Source organism: Hibiscus syriacus, unplaced genomic scaffold (assembly GCF_006381635.1).
Source record: "Hibiscus syriacus cultivar Baekdansim isolate YM2019G1 unplaced genomic scaffold, ASM638163v2 tig00000715_pilon, whole genome shotgun sequence".
Taxonomy (NCBI): Eukaryota; Viridiplantae; Streptophyta; class Magnoliopsida; order Malvales; family Malvaceae; genus Hibiscus; species Hibiscus syriacus.
Genome location: NW_024061811.1, coordinates 1,895,428 through 1,914,261, shown reverse-complemented (window position 1 = coordinate 1,914,261; position 18,834 = coordinate 1,895,428). Strand labels below are relative to the sequence as shown.

The window sequence follows — 18,834 nt, the reverse complement described above, 5'->3', positions numbered from 1 at the left end:
GTCAATATCCATGTCCTTCTGGTTTCAGTTTTGTCTCTTTTTCATTTTAAACGAAAAAAATACAATTTTCTAATTGGATTAATTGAAAAAACCCGGAAATTAATGGCATCCAGATTATAACCAATATGAAAAATGCACATATATAGACAAGGATGATAAATTAAAATCTTTATCACTTACTATTACTCAAAGAGAGGCTTTCCTCTTTTCAGTTTTGAGTTACGAAATTGGTTTCAACTTTAAATATGGATTGTTATGTAAGTTTGGACCATTTTAGCCTAAAAAAATTGTTTGGTTGTTATGTAAGTTTGGACCTTGTTGGCAAGCTGTATTTCTTCAATGATACATTTAGTTTTTTGTGTGGTAATTGGTGATTCATAGTCTTAGTGTAACTTACTTTCCTTTTCCTTCATACAGGATGAGACCGACTGTGCTTATTATCTAAGAACTGGACAATGCAAGTTCGGGAGCACTTGTAAATTTCACCATCTTGAACCAACTAATATGATGGTTTCGTTGAGTGGCTCTCCTATTTATCAAACTATTCCTTCTCCAGCCACTCCTGGTCAGCAGTCATATCCAAGAGGAATTACAAATTGGTCAAGAGCATCTTTCATTCCTAGCCCCCGTTGGCAAGGTCCATCAAGTTATGCACCCTTGATTTTACCCCAAGGGACGGTATCTGTTCCAGGCTGGAATGCTTATAGTGTAAGCTTTCTCTTAGCTTATTACTAATGCTTTGTTCATTAAGCATGCTCATTTAGTGTTTTCATGTGTTTGGACAACATTAGAGGTGACAAGTGAGGCAACTCATGAGAATTGTAATTATCAGTACGTGCTTTAAAATTTTCAAGGAAAAAGTATAACCCTTCTTATCATGCTTATTAGTAGGTTTTATGGTTTAAAATAAAAAGGCATGTCAAACTCTGGGTAACACCTACCCACGTGAATTGGATTGGATTTTTTTTATAAGAAGTGGAGGCATCGTTTTTGAATTGGATTGTAATTTAACTCTTAATCCGAGTGATTTGATATTCTGGTTGCTCCATTTTTTGGTCTTAGTAAATAAACATGATGTGCAGATGTTTCTTTAAAATTATGTTCATGATTGTTGAATTAACTTTACAGTTCAGAAACGACAGCAAAATTGAATCAGAAAGTTTGTAGCTTAAGTTGATTAACTGTTGTTCCTACCAGCAGCAATAGTCCATCTCCTGTTGAATACATTCAACTGTATGCCATAAACGTGGTCACACATGTTTTCATTGACAAATGTTTATTGGTATGAGAAAAAGTAAACATGAACTGCAACTGCTTCTTTGTATTTCTAATTGTTGAATTAATTGATAAGTTTGAAGTGAGCGTGAAATTATTTAACTTATTTGATAGCTGATTCATTATTCGAAAACAAAACAAAACAAAAGTAATTCCCTTCTTTTAGGAAGTTAAATAAATTTATTTTAACAAACCAAGAATCAAGTGAACAAAAACTCATATCTTCATGTGGGATTAGGATTATGAACTTCCATTACATTGTATTTGTCATCTTGTTCAACCGAATAAATTCATGTGAACACTTTTATGGATTACACAGTCATCCAAGAAAATTTTAATGAATTAGCTAGCTACATTTTGTAATGTGGTTCTCGTTATAATAAAAAAACTGATAATCATAATTCCACAAAATAAAGATACATAGTTTGAATTTTAATTTACATTTGTATTCTTACTCAAGTATTATCTCATTTGTTACATAACAAAAACTCATTTTAATATATTTTTTACATAAATTATGTAAAATTTAATATTAATTAAAATTAAAATAATACATGATATATTTAAATACTCAAGTAATATATTATCAAAAAATAGAATTTTTATATAAATAATTTTTATTTAAATATTTAGAATTTCACTTGCTAAAAAAACAAATATAGAACAAAGACAATTTGGTAAAATATACATTCAAGTAATCTTTTATTCCTTCAACCAAACACTGTAATCTTACATTCCTGTCAAACTAACCAAACACAGTAATGTAACATTCCCAGTAATCCTATTCCCTGGTAATCTTTTATTCCCACTGGTAATCTTACATTCCGTAAACCAAACGCACCCTAAAGGGTTAGATCCGAACCACCAAACTCCGCAAACTGTATGTTAGTCATGGCAAGCAAAGCTAGGGGCTCGCTCTTAGCATATAAAAAACAGGCAGCAAGCTGCTTCACTGAAATCTACTGCCACTGCCAGTTGCTGGTATAGAGGCAGCTTGGTGAACTGGTTGCTTAACAACCATAAAATTGTTGTAATCGAACGCCCTTCATAGTTTGCTCCAAAAGATGAACAAGTGACAAGAATATCTCCACCCTCATGACATCCCTGTTTGCCTGTACGGGGGACTAGTGATTTTAAAGAAACATCTTACTGTAATTTCATCACTCATACCTCCATTTTACATCTATTAGGAATGTTTAAGGATCTGAATCTTACGTCCACCGCAAATTGTGCCCATATCTTGTCATTCTTAGTTTCCATAACTCCCTTCAAGATGGTCAATCCCATTCCCCGGATTAAGTCGGCTATTTCGAGAAAGAAACCCCGTTCTTCACAAAGCATCTGTGACTACCTCCACAATTATCTGCCGAGGTTGATCCAGATCCTCCACAATAATAGGGCAAATCGCAAGTAGTTTACCAACCTCAAATGCCCATGTTGCTCCTTCCTCCAGTTTTCCTTTATCTGGAAACTCAAAACACAAGAAACATCTTAGCATTAGAGAGATTCTTGCTTTGGATAACTGCTCGAACATGTTGTTTTTGCTCATATTTCGATTTGTTTTCCCATAAGCAATTGAAACTTGATCTATCTGCTACTAACAGAGTTGTATAAAAGAATAATTTCGTTACATGCAAAGATAAAAACCATACCTTAGACTCACCCGTCTGTTTTAGGTTGTCTGCATGTTTTGTTACGCTTTGCAGGAAAAGCATATGCTTGACGGATATTAACGACAATATTCAATACAGTAAAGCATATCAAAGAATTATGTAGGTACATCAAAGAGTTTAAAGATGAATTACTTTCACTCCATTTGGTACAATTTCCCTCAACTCCTTCACTCGATCTTGGATCATCTGCTGGTCTTTTGGCCTCGGTCTGGGGTTCTTTCCAGGTTTTACCCTTTTACGATTCGGTTTGGTCATTTCATCATTCCTCTTTGAATATGCAGTCGAGAGACTGCTTATAGTGCTTTGAATTATGGCTCGGATCAACCAAATGAACTGATTTGGGACCCATAAACAGAAGTAGTAGTTTGAGGGGAAATCCCAGCATCATCCTCACTACAGCCGGATTGAAAAGAACCGAATGGAAGTGTTCCTCCTCTCAAGAAAGACCTACGAACGCTGCCACCAAGTAACTCCCCTTGAATTCAACTCGAAATATTATCCTGGCCAAATGTGGGATAACTACTCGGAACAGAGGAGTTACTGAACTTCGTCAATGTTGTCCTACATGACATATCATCATCTGATATCAGCTTCGCAGCAGGTTGTTCACTAGAAACCACAGCATCTAAAAGATGATCTGTAACCACCTGAGAACTAATTCCCTGGTCATTTATCCCTTCGCTCACTGAAATATTATCGGCAAATGCATTCTGCAGATCCCTAAACACCAAAGTATCCTTATCTAGGTTTTGCATCTTTGAAACTGGCCCCTCAGCAAGCACATTATTCCATTTTCCATCTAGTAGTTTACTCTTCAAATCTGCTCCCAACACATCAAACAAGCCATCCCCTGACGGTGACCCAGTACGTGCATCTTCGTAAATAGAATTCAATGATCAAGTACTAAAACTTTTACTTCCATTCTTCAGGCGATCATGAACGGCACTATGGAATTGTCCACTAAAAGACAAGGCACCACCAGCATGGAGCAATGGAATATTAGGTGCTTGAAACAAATCATTATTCTTACTTTCTTTCTTCAGAACCACATCAGCTCGACTACACTTAGAATCCTCAAAATCATGCCCCCCATTATAAACTTCTGAAACCATGCAAGTACTACATATTTGATTTGCTGGGATGGATAATGTGGCATCTTCTACTTCCTGCAAGCTTGGGACAATGTCCGGCATCGGTTTTGGATTCCTTTGACCAATTGATGTACTAGAGCTGTTGATAACATGATTCTGCATACCAGCATGTGGCACAAGCAGTTGTGCCGTTGATTTTATGCCACTGTGAATGGCATCTAATTGACCAATTATAGGCAGACAATTGAACTCGGACTGCGAGTTACAAAAAGAAACTTGAGAGTTCAGCCATGAAGTTGGGTTTTCTTGAATCTGTTTTGTCAGGGAAGATGATTGATCGATAACCCCCGAAGCCCGAGATGAATTTCTTTGTTGGTTGCAGCCTTCAGCAACTGAAATTACGGAATTCGTAGACCTATAAATTCCATCTGAGTCCATTGAAACAGAGTTTTCTAAAGAAATAGGAATCCCAATATTCTCAACACATTCATTTGTTCCATAACTGTTGGAGAGTAGAGCTCCAGGGATGGATCCCAAACACAGAATTAAGCTCTTTACATCGTTCAGAAATCCCATGTTCTCCACAATCTGGACAAGGAACATGTAAACTTAAGCTTGAAACCAGCTTACATATTTCGGGTTAATCAAACAAAGGTTACTTACAGTTGTGGAAGACCCTAGCTGAACAACACCACGAGGAAAAACAGGAATAACTGCAATGGTCTGCAACTGATAAAAACGAAGCAAAGAGATAATAAACAGATAACGATCAAGAGTAGAAGTTATCGAACCTGAATCCCGGCCGAATATTGGAGATGAACCTCATTCAGAACCTAAAAACACCAAACTAAAAGTTATGTTAAGCTTGTCAGGTTTAACATTTAGAACATGTAGAATCATGAACTCGTTACATACTATGACAGTCCGCATTTCTTATTAATTGAGACAGAACTCTATGTTGTACTGCATTTTTAGATGCTAAATTTGTAATATACCTCTGGGGGTTGGGCATCTATGACATAATTGTTTGCATTAATCCACTGATGATTTCCAGTAAATGCAGCTCGGCCAACCAACATGAAAAAAAACATTCACAAGTGTCTTAGACATTCGAGGAATATAATATTAATCCGCAAACTGGAGATAAGTATACCCTTGGCCGACTATAACGATGCGATTATTCATCATTTTGTTAATCAGCAATCTAACTTTGTCCCATGGTTGGCAACCGTGCTGAGAGGGATTGCTCGAACCACAACCGCCCTCTGCCGCTACAAATGGCAATTCCGGGTTCTAGAGTCCAGACAGTGCAGATTCATAGTAACATTCCTCCCAAATTAGTAACCTGAAAAGCATAAAATACATCATTTTACTCTAAATACAAACACTCCATTGCCAAATGATGTTCTCATCGGGACAGAATATTCTAAGTTCCTAGCATTGTTTCTTTTTCTCTCTAAATTTTCTCCAGCAGCCAAACAGACAGTGACAAAAAAGCAACTAATGAAGATTCTACACAAGTACTGAAAGAAATAGAAGCTTTGTATGACCACAGAATCAAACAAATGAAAGCAAAATTCTGAATCAATGGGATTTTCAGCAGTGGGCAGTTCCAAAACACAAGGGGTTCCTTGTCAAACTTAAATACAAATATACTTTTCATTAAGATTCTTTAAGACAAAATAGAAATAAACCAAAACATGAAGTTCCAAAAACAGAAAAGAAAAGCATCGTCAGATTATACACATATATGTGTATTACAAGATGACAGGAACCAATCAAACCTTAACATGTTCAGCACCAAAAGACCAAAGAGCAAGACTATACTACCCAAGACAAGATTTTCGTCCATGTCGATTTTTATCTGTTTGGTTGACGAGAAAATCATTAAAAAGTTCTGTCTTTTAACCCATCGTGAGAGAAATAAAAATGTCATACAGTCGGTTTAAACGTTAAAGAGCTCAAATTAAAGATACAAGCATAAATAAGATTTAGTAAAACTTCAGGTCACTTGAGTAACAGACCAAAGCAAAAACATGCACAGTTTGTTGGGGAAACCGGGTTATTTCCCACACAAACGTAGTTTTAAAATTAATCTAAAATATCAAGATCAAAACCACCAAAGGTTGCACAGCGGATAAACCCGTCAAACTATTGAATATTGAAATACAATAAAAAAACCAAATAAAAAACAATAAAAGAGAGAACACACCAAATTTACGAGATTCAACGAGAATATCGTCTACTCCTCGGACACCACACCGGATGATAACTTCACTATCAACAAATATTACAACAAATGAAATTCTTTAGAATTCTCAAAGTGAGAGAATGAAGAAAACAAAAGGAAGATAGAACTTGTTTTGGGATGATTTCTAATGGAAATACTTAGGTCTATTTATAGTTGAATTTTAATGACTAAACTTATAAATAACCTAATATTTTAGAGACCAAATATGAAATTCACATGTACAAAGTTGGCCACCTACCAAAGATGAATTTTCCAATAAGTTGGCCACCAACTAAGATGAAATTTTCAATAAGTTGGCCACCAACCAAGATGAATTTTCCAACTTGCCAAATTTGACAATTTACAAGCCAAATATAACAAATCTCCACCTTGGCTTTAAATTACTAAGTCCACTCAACTTCTTCAACTCCCCAAATTTGATGTTGTGCCTCTAATTGCCCTCACAAGCACCATATACCCGAAGGTGCTCAAACTTTCAGGATGTTAATCAAGTTCAAACAGTGATTGAACTTAATTACTGTTACTACCTTGGTCATCATATCTGCAGGATTTTCTGCTGTCGCAATTTTCTGAAGCATAATCTTCTATTCTTAAAAGATCTCCCACACAAAGTGATACCCCACATCGATATGCTTAGTCTTTGAATGGTAGACTTGATTTTTCACTAAGTGAATAGCGCTCTAACTGTCACAATAGAGATTAATGTGACTTTGAACAACTCTCAAGTCTTACATCAACCCGTTAAGCCAAATTGTCTCCTTTACAGCCTCTGAAACTACTATGTATTCTGCCTCTGTAGTAGACAAAGCCACCATAAATTGTAAAGTAGACTTCCAACTTACTGGGGCTTTAGCAAGAGTAAACAAATACCCAATAGTTGATCGACGCTTATCCAAATCACCAGCATAGTCAGAATCAACATATCCAACCACACACTGACTAAGTGTTTCATCCTGTTCAAAAACTAAACCAACATCCACGGTTTGTTGGAGATACCGTAGAATCCATTTCACATCTTGTCAATGTCCTTCTCCAGGATCATACATGTACTTGCTCACAACTCCAACTGCTTGTGAAATGTCAGGACGCGTACACACCATTGTATACATCAAGCTCCCAACTGCATTAGCATATGGAACTTTTGCCATATACTCTCGTTGTTTGTTAGTTTTAGGAGATAACTGAGAACTAAGTTTAAAATGAGAAGCTAATGAGATACTTACATGTTTGGTATTTTCATTCATGCCAAAACATTATAATACCTTTCTCAGATACTGCTTCTGAGTTAAACAAAGCTACCCTCTCTGTCTATCTCTGCTTATCTCCATACCAAGAATTTTATTGGCCTCACCTAGATCTTTCATCTCAAACTCTTGATTCAATTGAGCCTTTAATTTGTCTATCTCCTCTTGAATCTTCAAAGCGATCAACATATCATCAACGTACAAGAGAAGATAAATTAAATATCCATCTTTAAGCTTTTGAAAATACACACAATGATCATATTTGCTTCTAGTGTACTTTTTCCTCCTCTTAAAGCTATCAAATCGCTTGTACCACTGCCTCGGAGATTGCTTCAATCCATATAGCGATTTGTTCAACTTATAAACCCATTTCTCACAACCACCATCTTTGTATCCTTCTGGCTGAGTCATATACATCTCCTCTTCTAAATCACCATGCAAGAAAGCCGTCTTTACATCAAGTTGAGCTAGCTCCAAATTCAACTGTGCTACCAAGACCAACAATATTCTAATGGAGGAATGCTTCACAACAGGGGAAAAATACTTCATTGTAGTTAATTCTCTCCTTTTGAGCGTAACCTTTAGCTACCAACCTTGCCTTTTAGCGAACATCTTTCTTGCTATGAGATCCATCTTTCTTTGCAAATACCCACTTGCATCCAATTGCTTTTTTACCTTTCGGTAATTGTGCCAGTTTCCAAGTGTTGTTCTTTTAGAGAGATTGCATTTCTTTATCCATGACTCATTTCCACTTATCACTTTCCAAGCTTTGTACTGCTTATTGGTAAGTGATAGGGATATCATCATCAATAACTGGAAGAGCATAGGCCACCATATCAACAAATCGAGCAGGTCTACGAATTTCTCTCATTGACATTGTAACTGTAAGTGGTTCTGGTGTCTCCAATGGTTCTTGGGTTTGAACATCTTCATCTTCTGATTCTTCTATTGGATTTGAAGAATCAACTGCATCAACTTCTGGGATCATCATCTGCTGAAACTCCACCTGTTTTGGAGTATGCTCCACCTGTTGCGGTGTACTACTTATCTGGATAAATTCATTTGTTACCTTCTTTACTAGGGCAGATTCATCAAAGGTAACAACTCTGCTACAAATTATCTTCTTGGTGTCTAACACCAAAGGGAATCCCTTCACTCTATGGGTGATTCCCATAAAGAGAGCATTCTTTGCTCTCGGATCAAGCTTGGATTCATTCACATGATAATAAGCAGTGGATCCAAATATATGTAAGGAATCATAATCAGTAGCAGGTTTTCCAGACCATACATCCAATGGTGTTTTTCCTCCTATCATTGATGATGGCAGATGATTGATGAGATGACTAGCATATGTCACAGCCTCAGCCCAAAATACCTTGCCTAACCCAGCATTAGACAACATACATTGAACTTTTTCCAATAGTTTTCTTCATGAGCTCATAACTATACAAAGCATCAGTTACATCTTTAAGGGTAACACTATCCTTACCATGAAGTAACATTGTCTCAAGGTGCTCAAATTCATCTGGAAGAGATGACAAAAACATCAAAGCCAAATCTTCATTTTTGAAGGTTTCATCCATGCCCAATAAGTCTGCCACTATCTCGTTGAACGCAATGATGTGTTCATTCATATTGGTGTCTGGTTCATAATCAAATTTGAACAGTCTTTTCTTCATGTGGAGACGATTCTGAGAGCTTTTCTTTAGAAATTTTTCTTTCAATGCTTTCCACATCTTACTTGCAGAAGTCTCGTTCTTGTAGCCATACTTCTGCTCCCTGGAAAGACAAGATCGAATCGTGTTGACGTCAAACGATTGATTGTTCCCCATTATTTCTCCTCAATATCTACAGGTTTTTCTTCCTCAATGTCGATGTCTAGACCTTGTTGGAATAAAGCGTCTAACACCTCGCCTTGCCACATGCCAAAATGACCGGATCTATCGAACAACTCCACCGATAAATTTGCATTTGACATCATCCTCCTCACCGATCCAGATGAAGAGCTTGATGTCTCAACTGATCCGTATTTTGACATTTTAATTCTAATGAATAATATTCAATAGCATGAACTGTATCTTTTCAGCAATAGGATAACCTCAATCAAAACTCTGATACCAATTGTTGGGGAACCGAGTTATTTTTCACACGAACGTAGTTTCAAAATTGACCTAAAATGTCAAGATCAAACCCACCAAAGGTTGCACAGCGGATAAACCCGTCAAACTATTGAATATTGAAACACAATGGAAAAACCGAATAAAAAATAATAAAGGAGAGAACACATCAAATTTACGAAGTTCGACGAGAATATCGTCTATTCCTCAGACACTACACCGGATGATAACTCCACTATCAACAAATATTACAACAAATGGAATTCTTTAGAATTCCCAAAGTGAGAGAATAAAGAAAACAAGAGGAAGAGAACTTGTTTTGGGATGATTTCTAATGGAAATACTTGTGCCTATTTATAGTCAAGTTTTAAGGACTAAACTTATAAATAACCTACTATTTTTGGGACCAAATATGAAATTCCCATGTGCAAAGTTGGCCACCTACCAAAGATGAATTTTCCAATAAGTTGACCACCAACTAAGATGAAATTTCCAATAAGTTGGCCACCAACCAAGATGAATTTTCCAACTTGCCAAATTTGACAATTTGCAAGCCAAATATAACACAACTTTCTCTTCTTTTTAACTTCATTTTTCTCTCAACAATCAAACCAACCCATCGGGAAAAAAACAAAGGTAAACAAGAAGAAAAACTTACTTGGTATTGTGGCAGCCGATCTTCCAAAAAAACATAAGACCATCGAGTCGCCCCACAAATTGACTTCAAAGCTTCTTTCAACAAACCACCCATGGCTATTTTCTTTTCCCCTCCTCAAAATATGCAGATATTACAGGCAATGCAACTAACAAAAATAACTAAAAATACAATCTCCATAATAATATCCCACATTCATAAGAAATAAAGCTAACTTCCTTTGTAAGAGCCTCGACCAGCGTGCTTCGTTCTCACCCTACCACTTCTTTTTCTTTTTGGAATGCATATATTACAGGCAATGCAACTAACAAAAATAACTGAAAATACAATCTTTATAATAATATTTTAAAATGTCGTGTTTGAAATTAGAATCTTTAATAATGACAATCATCTTTTCACAATAATTGAGGTGGTTCGTTGGCGCCCAAAATGACTTTAAATAACTTTAACTTATTAAAATAAATAAAAAATACATAAAATCACTTATATTTAATTAAGTTTGTATTTTGATCATTAATATTTAAAAAATTATGTTATAATCATTAATGTTGTTAATTTATCGCATTATAATTATTCATCCATTAATTTTTTTTATCAATTTATAATATTACAGTAAGTTATCAATTAATTATTTTTAATAAAGAAAAACAATTATGTGTGACATAGTAATGAAAAAGTTAATATTTAATTTAATTAAGTAAATTATAAATTTTTAAATCATCGCGATCACATTGCCTTTCGTTTATTATTAAAATAAAAATAAAATCCTATGCGGAGGCAGGTTTTTTAAGAGGTTAATCTTTTTAGTGATTATTATGCGGAGTAATGGTGTTTGAAGGATTTTAAGTCAACAATAAAGGTTTTAGTTTATCGTTTATATATTTGAATATTGATGAAAAATACATAAAAGTTAATTAACAGTTAATGAAATAATCATCCTTTTATAAAATATATATAAAGATATTTTTTACTATAACTATTGGTATTCAGTTATCGATCGATTATTGCAAAGACCTAATATGAGAATAATTCTCTCAATTTAATTTATTCTATTCATAAATGTTGAAATTCAAATCCTCAACATTTCTCAAAGGATCTAATACCTTAAACATCGAAAGAAAAAAAGTATATGCATAATAATATTTTATAATTAATAAAATAATTAGTTTTTTCTAAAGGATGAAACACACATTGACTATTAAAAGTATCATATATAATATATACCTCTATATTAAAATCGTCCATTAAAGCTTCACATGACGACACCTGGAATCCTTTTTTCTGCTAGGACACTGGTATGAAATTTTTCTTGACTCCTTAGTTTTGAATGTAGTCCACGCGGGATCCATCCATTAATTTTTACATGTGAAGACGTATGTTTTGTTTTCGAGGAAAGATAACCGATGAACTGACACTTGTAAATTGTGGATATCAAAATCAAAGACGCTTTGTCGTTAATATGGGAGGGTTTATGTTTTTTAAAAGGGTAAAGGGCTTCAAGGAGTTGTCACACTGAGCTAAATACGGAGAATGATGAGGATTATCTTGTTGAGGGTAAATGATTTTAAGGTGAATTATACGTTTAAAACTTAAATTATTACTTTGTTTTGTATTGGTACCTAAACTTTTTTTTTAAAAGCATAATTAAATTTAGTTTATATTTTATTTTGATATCATGACGTTAAAAATTTAATTGTAATATTGACGTGTCACCATAAGATAATGACATGTCATCGTTTAAAAAAAATAAAAATATCAAGTCAACAATTTTGTTAAATTATTAACTTTATATATCAAAATAAAACCTAAATTAATCATCAGGTATAATTTAAAAAATAAAATAAAATTTAGATATTAAAACGAAATATTATCCATGATTCTAAGCTATAATCAAGCATTGTGTTGAGCGCTTAAGTCCATAACCACTCAACGGAAGTAGGCATTTAATTTAATTATTATTTTATTCATCCTACAAATTTACTTGGGAAACCAAAACCCTTGGCTCCATTGGCTTCAATGGCCCTCACATTCTCTTGAAAATATAACACGTGGTTATTATTACCCTTTCATGCTACACTCAAGGTGTGTTCCTCGTGCATATACCTCCAAGCCCTGGCATTTTAACCCACTAATTAATTAATTTCAACAAAATTAGGATGAGATTAACGGAAACCATCATATTCCACCATGAACTAATAAAACAAGGACATACATCCGAAGATATAAAAATATATATATTAACTTATTTTAAAGTTAAATCATTATACAAATATATGCTTTGTATAAATGTTTAATACATCAATAATTTCTATTTTATGTGCAGTCAGTAAATATTAATAAATTTTTTTGGTTAATTCCGAATTAATCAAACTTTTTTTTTCTTTAACCTTTAACCGAACCGAATAAATTTTGGTTAATTCGGTTAATTTTCTAATTAACCGAATTTTTTTTAGAATTTTAGAATTTAATATTTTTTAATTAAAAAAATAATTTACAATTAATTTAAATAATATCTAATTAATTTGATTCAAACATTTACATTTAATATTTTAATTAATTTGATTCAAATATTTAATTAATTTAAATAATATCTAATTATTTTAATTTGAATCAGTGTAGTTTCCTATTAGTATTTGATCTGCAACAAATCTATTCGCCGCTTCAGTGTAATGAGTACCATCCCAGTTTATGTACTCAGCTGTATTGTTACATGGATTTGCCGTCACAATGGTCCCGTTCAGATCCTTAGTCACACCGCAGGGTACCCGGTTGTCAAAATTCAATGACGGTCCGCCATAGCCACAGCATGCTGCTATTGGTTTCTGGAATCCTGAAAGTGAAATCCGATTCGATTCGAATAAACGAGACGATGAACATGAAGAGGAATGATTTTTAAGTATTAGGCTTGCTTACCGTATAGGGAAGAGTTTGAAATAAGGTTTAGCTTTATCGAGTATATGTCGAAGTATGTGATGTTGGCTTCGGGCGATTGTGCCAAGAACTGTAGGCAGATATCTGAGTTTCTGGTTGAAAATGGTGGGAGCTCTGTTGTGCGAGACAATGCAGCCATGTTCATCGATGTTGGACGGGTCTTTTCCGAATGTAGCGATGATTCTGGGCAAGCATCCGAGGAGGCCTATGTTGTGAACCCAGAAATTCCTTGCGCCTGCATCATATAGTTTCTGGAAAGGGGGAAAAAACATAAAATAGCAGGAAGCCAGCAAATGCGTAGCCCCATGCTACTGCCTCACTCATGCTCCACTCTACACTTTTGTCCATGCTCCACCTGTCCATCTCGTGCCCATACCTTACACAAATCAAGGTAGAAAAGAATTGATAACCGAGGATCACATAAAGGAAGCGGGGGCAGTATATTATGGGGTGAAAAAATATTAAAAAATATTTAAGGGTTAATTTGATTAATTAACTGATTTCGAACCGAATTAACCGTTAACTGACCGAACTAGTTCGGTGAACTAGTTCGGTGGCCGACCGAATTAACAGAACTAATTCGGTTCGGTCGGTTAATTCGAAAAAAATGAACACCCCTAGGGAAACTTGGGAAAATCACTCCATGGTTGTGCACTTGTAAAGCTTATATTCTATACTTTTGCTTTTAGTAAATGAACAGTTAATTAAAATATTAATTAAACTTAATTAATAATAAAGATATTTGTGGGGGGAGTGGATTAAGAGAGATTCTTATTCAGAAAGCATATGAATGCGTAAGTGCTCCTTGATGGCAGTGCCTATTTTTTTTACTCAGACAATTCCTTTCTTTCATGGAACATACCATGGTTGGCGTGGAATTGCTTTCATTTTTTTTAACAGAGGGAAGAGTATGATTTACTCATCTTCTTAAAAAAAATCACTTCAACAGTGTGAAAATAAAACCTTTATATTACATGGCACATTGAATATGGAACTAATGTCAGCTGGAGCTTCAGAAAATTACTTAAACTTAGGAGAGAGGCCAACGTTGTTTTTTCAACGGAAGCAACAATAATTCGAATAATTTGGGAAGAGATTAGAGTAAAGAGAGACAAAGTTCTTTGGCATAACCTGATATGGTTTCCTCTCCACATCCCCAAACATAACATGATTGCTTGGATGGCTATTTTTGACAGACTTCCAACTAAAGACAGACTCCAACACATGAAAATTGTTAACGATGGATTATGTGTCTTGTGTAACAAGACCCGGGAAACAAGAGATCACTTGTTCATAGAATGCCAGCTGGTAAGTTCTCTTTGGAAGGACATCATGCTTCTCATCGGCTTGCAGAGACCTTCATTGTCTTGGGATAATTTGTTGTCCTGAGCTTGTGCTGCTTGGAAAGGTAAGTCCCTGCTAGTAACTATTTTGAAACTTGCATGAACTGCATTTATTTATTCACTTTGGGAGGAAAGACAAAAAAATGTTATTCCAAGGAAGCTCAAGAAAAGTTGATGAGATTCTTAAAACTATCAAGGAGTTTGTTAGTATTCAACTAAGAGACAGGAAAATTAATAGACTAGATAGAGTTAATATTTCTCTTTGTAATCATTGAGGTATTGAATAACCTATATTTGTAAGTTGGTTGTTCATGCTCCATACAGGTCTCTACTGGTTTCTTTGATGATTGTTCTGTAGCAGTATTTGCTCCTTTTGGATAATAATATTCTTTTATTTATCCAAAAATAAAATAAAACCTTATATTATTATTCTATTAATGTGCCGAAAGTGTGTGTAGGTTCTAATCTTGCATAATGTGAAGGCTGTTGAAGATATTAGGCATTAGATCAATAAATAACAGTGAGCTTCTCATCCCAGCGACATTGATGTACAAAACAGGAAACGTTTTGCGGCGCCCTTGTTGCCTGATTTTGTGGCCTGATCAAAGTCTAGACTCGAGAACATGCATCAACAAAAGTGGAAGAGCTTAGAAAATAACCTTTCCTAAGTTTCGGTTTCTCTTTTAATCGTGCTTCTATATTTTTTGAAATATATATATACTTGTGACAATCAAATTAGGATAATCAACTCGCTGAACTTTTAAAATACTTTCTATTTGGTCACCAATTTTGTTTAATTTACATTATAATTATTAAATTTACTTTTATTACTGTCATAATCCTTAGTTATCATTAGAAAATATTAATGTAGAGTCCTCTTCACCTAAAAAAAACTTAATTTTCTAAATTGGTAGCTGCTAAAAATAATTGAACTTTCAATGAACAAAACAGTTATTGCTTTCATCTTGATTATCAAGTATCAATTGTTAAATAAGTTTCATTTTGATTATCATGAATAATTGAAGACGGTTTTGATTATTGAATATTTGAATGTTTTATTGATTATTTAATCCGTTTATTATTATTTTTTGAACAGTTCATATGTAGGGAAGGAGAAGTGGAATTTTACTCCTAATGGATATTAAAACCACGACCTAAAAAAGAGAAAATATGTAAACCGAGAACTTTTGAGCATATGCTCTCAAAATTGTTAACAATTCGTTTACCTTTTACTTGAACAAGATAATTATTATTGGTATTTAACTCCCACTGTATATTGTTTGATTATAGTTATAATAGTAGGAATGTATTAATTATAATTATAATTGTAACTTAAAAATTAATAAAAAAGATTATCAAAGATGGCTTGATGGGTCATTTTCTTGTTTTTTTTACCAAAGAAATTGGACCTTTTGGAGCAAGGGTTTGGGTTTATAATTTTTCATAGAATCAATTGCTAGAACTTGGGCTTCGACACCAGAAGCCTAAGCAAAAATAATAACAATGAACAAAACCCAACATTTCTGAACCGTGAAGAAACATGAAACTACCACAGCAGTAACCACTGAAACAAGAAGAGGAAAATGGAAAGGCCAGAAGCGAATTGGTACGGTCACCGCCGGAGACACGCAGGGATCAATCTCATCTCTCAAAAACCTCTTCTTCGAACACCAACAGCCTTCATCGTCTTATGTAGCTAACAAGGGGCATAAATCTCAAGATGGATAAGAAGGTATACAAGAAGGGTTCCTCCAAACCCTAGAGTGCAATCTCAGTATCTCCCTTGCTTTCTGGTTGCTCTTGTTATTGCAATCAAGTTGAACCACCAATATCAGCTTATTCACCACTCCAACTTGCAACATTTCTTGAAGAACCCTAGACGTTGCTGAGAACTTACAAATCGAGGATATAATCCTCACTGCCGTTACACTTGCCGCATGTGAAACCGTAAATATTTTCTTCGACAAAATGGCTAGCCCTGCTCCGTGCTTCAAAAGCTCGGCTCTCCCTTCGGCACAACCACAAAGATGACACAACACGAACAAAGAGAGCTCCGATGCCGTCCTTTCGGAAGTCCCGAGAAGAAGCTCAATCAAGACGAACACCGCACCGCCTTTGACGGCCTTTATCTTGTTCCTTCCCCACGGACAAAGCTCGGCAAGGAGTTTCAACGTGGTCTTGGTGGCTTGCTGCGAGATGTCATCACTCAAAGCACGTACGAGTTGCGACAAGAATTCGGACGTAACGTTGATCAACTGGATCGGATCCGCCACTTCAAAAATATCTTTCAATATCACCGCCCCGTATTCTCGAGATTTGTGGTTACCATTTTCCAGGACTCGCGATAGAGACTCTACAAAAACCAGATCTATGCTAATAATACTCTTTAGACAGCTTCCAGAGACCTTGACATGATAAAGAATACTCAATGCTTCGTCGCTAGCTGTTATAAAATCCGACCCTTCATCAGTCTCCACTTTAAGCAACGTAGAATCACAGCTATTGATGATCGATACGAAGAATTCAACAGCGCCAGAAGTTTCCAGGCAGCTTCTGTTCCTTTCACCTTCCAGCATGATTGATCTGAGGGTTGCAAGGCAATTGAGTCGCATCTCAGGGAGCTTTCTGGCTTCGTTAATGAGCTTGGCGATCTGGGTTTTTTCGACCGGAGGCTTGGGTGTTGGGATTCTTTCGATTCCATGGGAAGCATTGAGAGTGCACCATGCTTGGATGAAGCGACGAAGAGTGTGATTTTGAGTTAGATCAGTATCTTTCAGGGTTTGTTTGGTAACCGGACACGTCTTGTTCTTGCATGAAAATAACCATTGCTCTATACTATCTCGATCGCATGTTATTCCAGTTGAGATGGTAACAGGATCTCTTATGAGCTGTAGAGAAATTGGACAAAGGAAATGGGTAGGAATCTCGATTCCATCCATGTTTTTTTTCTTCTTCTGGAAATTGGAATATAGTACAATGCAATGGAGTCATGAATAGACGCTTAGATGATAAAAAGGTCGGCAAATTGTTCAACTTCAAAGTCAATAAATAAAATGTCAAAACACAAAAGACTGCTAATAGAGATGGGGAATCAATTGAAGACCATTTCCGAGGTTCCGACATGGAATAAAAAACCCAGAGATAAATGAATGAGGATAGGCAGGCGTCGGTCATCCATGCGACTTTGACTTTCTCTTTGTTTGTTTTGTGTTTTGACTAAATTTTTCTGCCTTAATCAATTTAAGCCTTTATGTTTCTGCCAATTGCTTAATTCCACGTTGACGAAAACAATTAAACAAAACACAAGGGAAACAAATTTTGTTTGATTTCCAAACTTCCAATTCATCTCTAAATAATGAATAGAAAGTCATAGTCAAACCCATGAAATCTTCCAGTTCTTTGTATAATTGGTTTTATTATTTATCAAAAAGTTCAAATCTTATTTTTTATCAAAGTATTTTATATAGTAATATTAATAATAATTAAATTTTACTATTTCCTGTTCAATACAGCTTTCTAGTTTTAATGAATTGAATCAATTTTCTTTTGGATTTTTTAAGTTCTATTAGATCTGGTAGAAGTGCAAATACAAAATAATAAATTTAATGCCACGAATAACAAATGTCACGAATTACAGTAATTGCATTCTTCAATCTCATTAAGTTTCATCCAACAATAACTTTAAAGTTTCATCCACGAATAACAAATGTCACGAATTACAGCATAATTATTATCATTTATTCATGGCTTCATGCAAGAGCCATGACCGTGTTTCATTAATATTAAAAGGTAACGTCTCTGACTTTTCTCCATATGCTTTGAAATCATTTTTCTTCTTCTTTTGAGTCGAGTTACTTATAGCTTGTGGACGAGAAATTAATCAATATCATATGCGCCTGTATAATTATGTTTAGTTTCATCTATAATTAAAATCTCATTGATAAAGTCCATTTTTCTTATTGTATGGCAACCCTTTATTATTAAATTTAATGCCCAAAATGTTTTAAGTTGCAGCAATTACAACTCAACGGGCATCAATTTTTTTGAACAAACTATAACATTTATGGCCTAAAAAAGAATCCTACATTTTGATCATTATATTTGTCGTAACCGTCTTTCGGGTGGGTCTGAATTAGATTTCGACTTAAATAAAATAAATTAGAGCCGCCACTGATCATTTATTTTTAAAAAAATTTAAGTTAACCGGATACCTTAATTTACCATCTTACTTTTAAAAATATATTTTTAAAAATT

General features: G+C 34.7%; 1 protein-coding gene and 1 pseudogene across 1 annotated transcript; both read right to left on the bottom strand.

Annotated features, from left to right (window-relative positions):
* Positions 1 to 2,062: 2,062 nt before the first annotated feature.
* On the bottom strand, positions 2,063 to 10,580 carry LOC120211801 (annotated as a pseudogene).
* A 5,683-nt stretch (positions 10,581 to 16,263) lies between these two features.
* LOC120211790 (E3 ubiquitin-protein ligase PUB23-like) lies at positions 16,264 to 17,578 on the bottom strand. Its single transcript, XM_039210268.1, has one exon. It carries the CDS (start codon positions 17,517 to 17,519, stop codon positions 16,296 to 16,298), a length of 1,224 nt encoding a protein of 407 aa, XP_039066199.1. The 5' UTR covers positions 17,520 to 17,578; the 3' UTR covers positions 16,264 to 16,295.
* Positions 17,579 to 18,834: the final 1,256 nt, after the last annotated feature.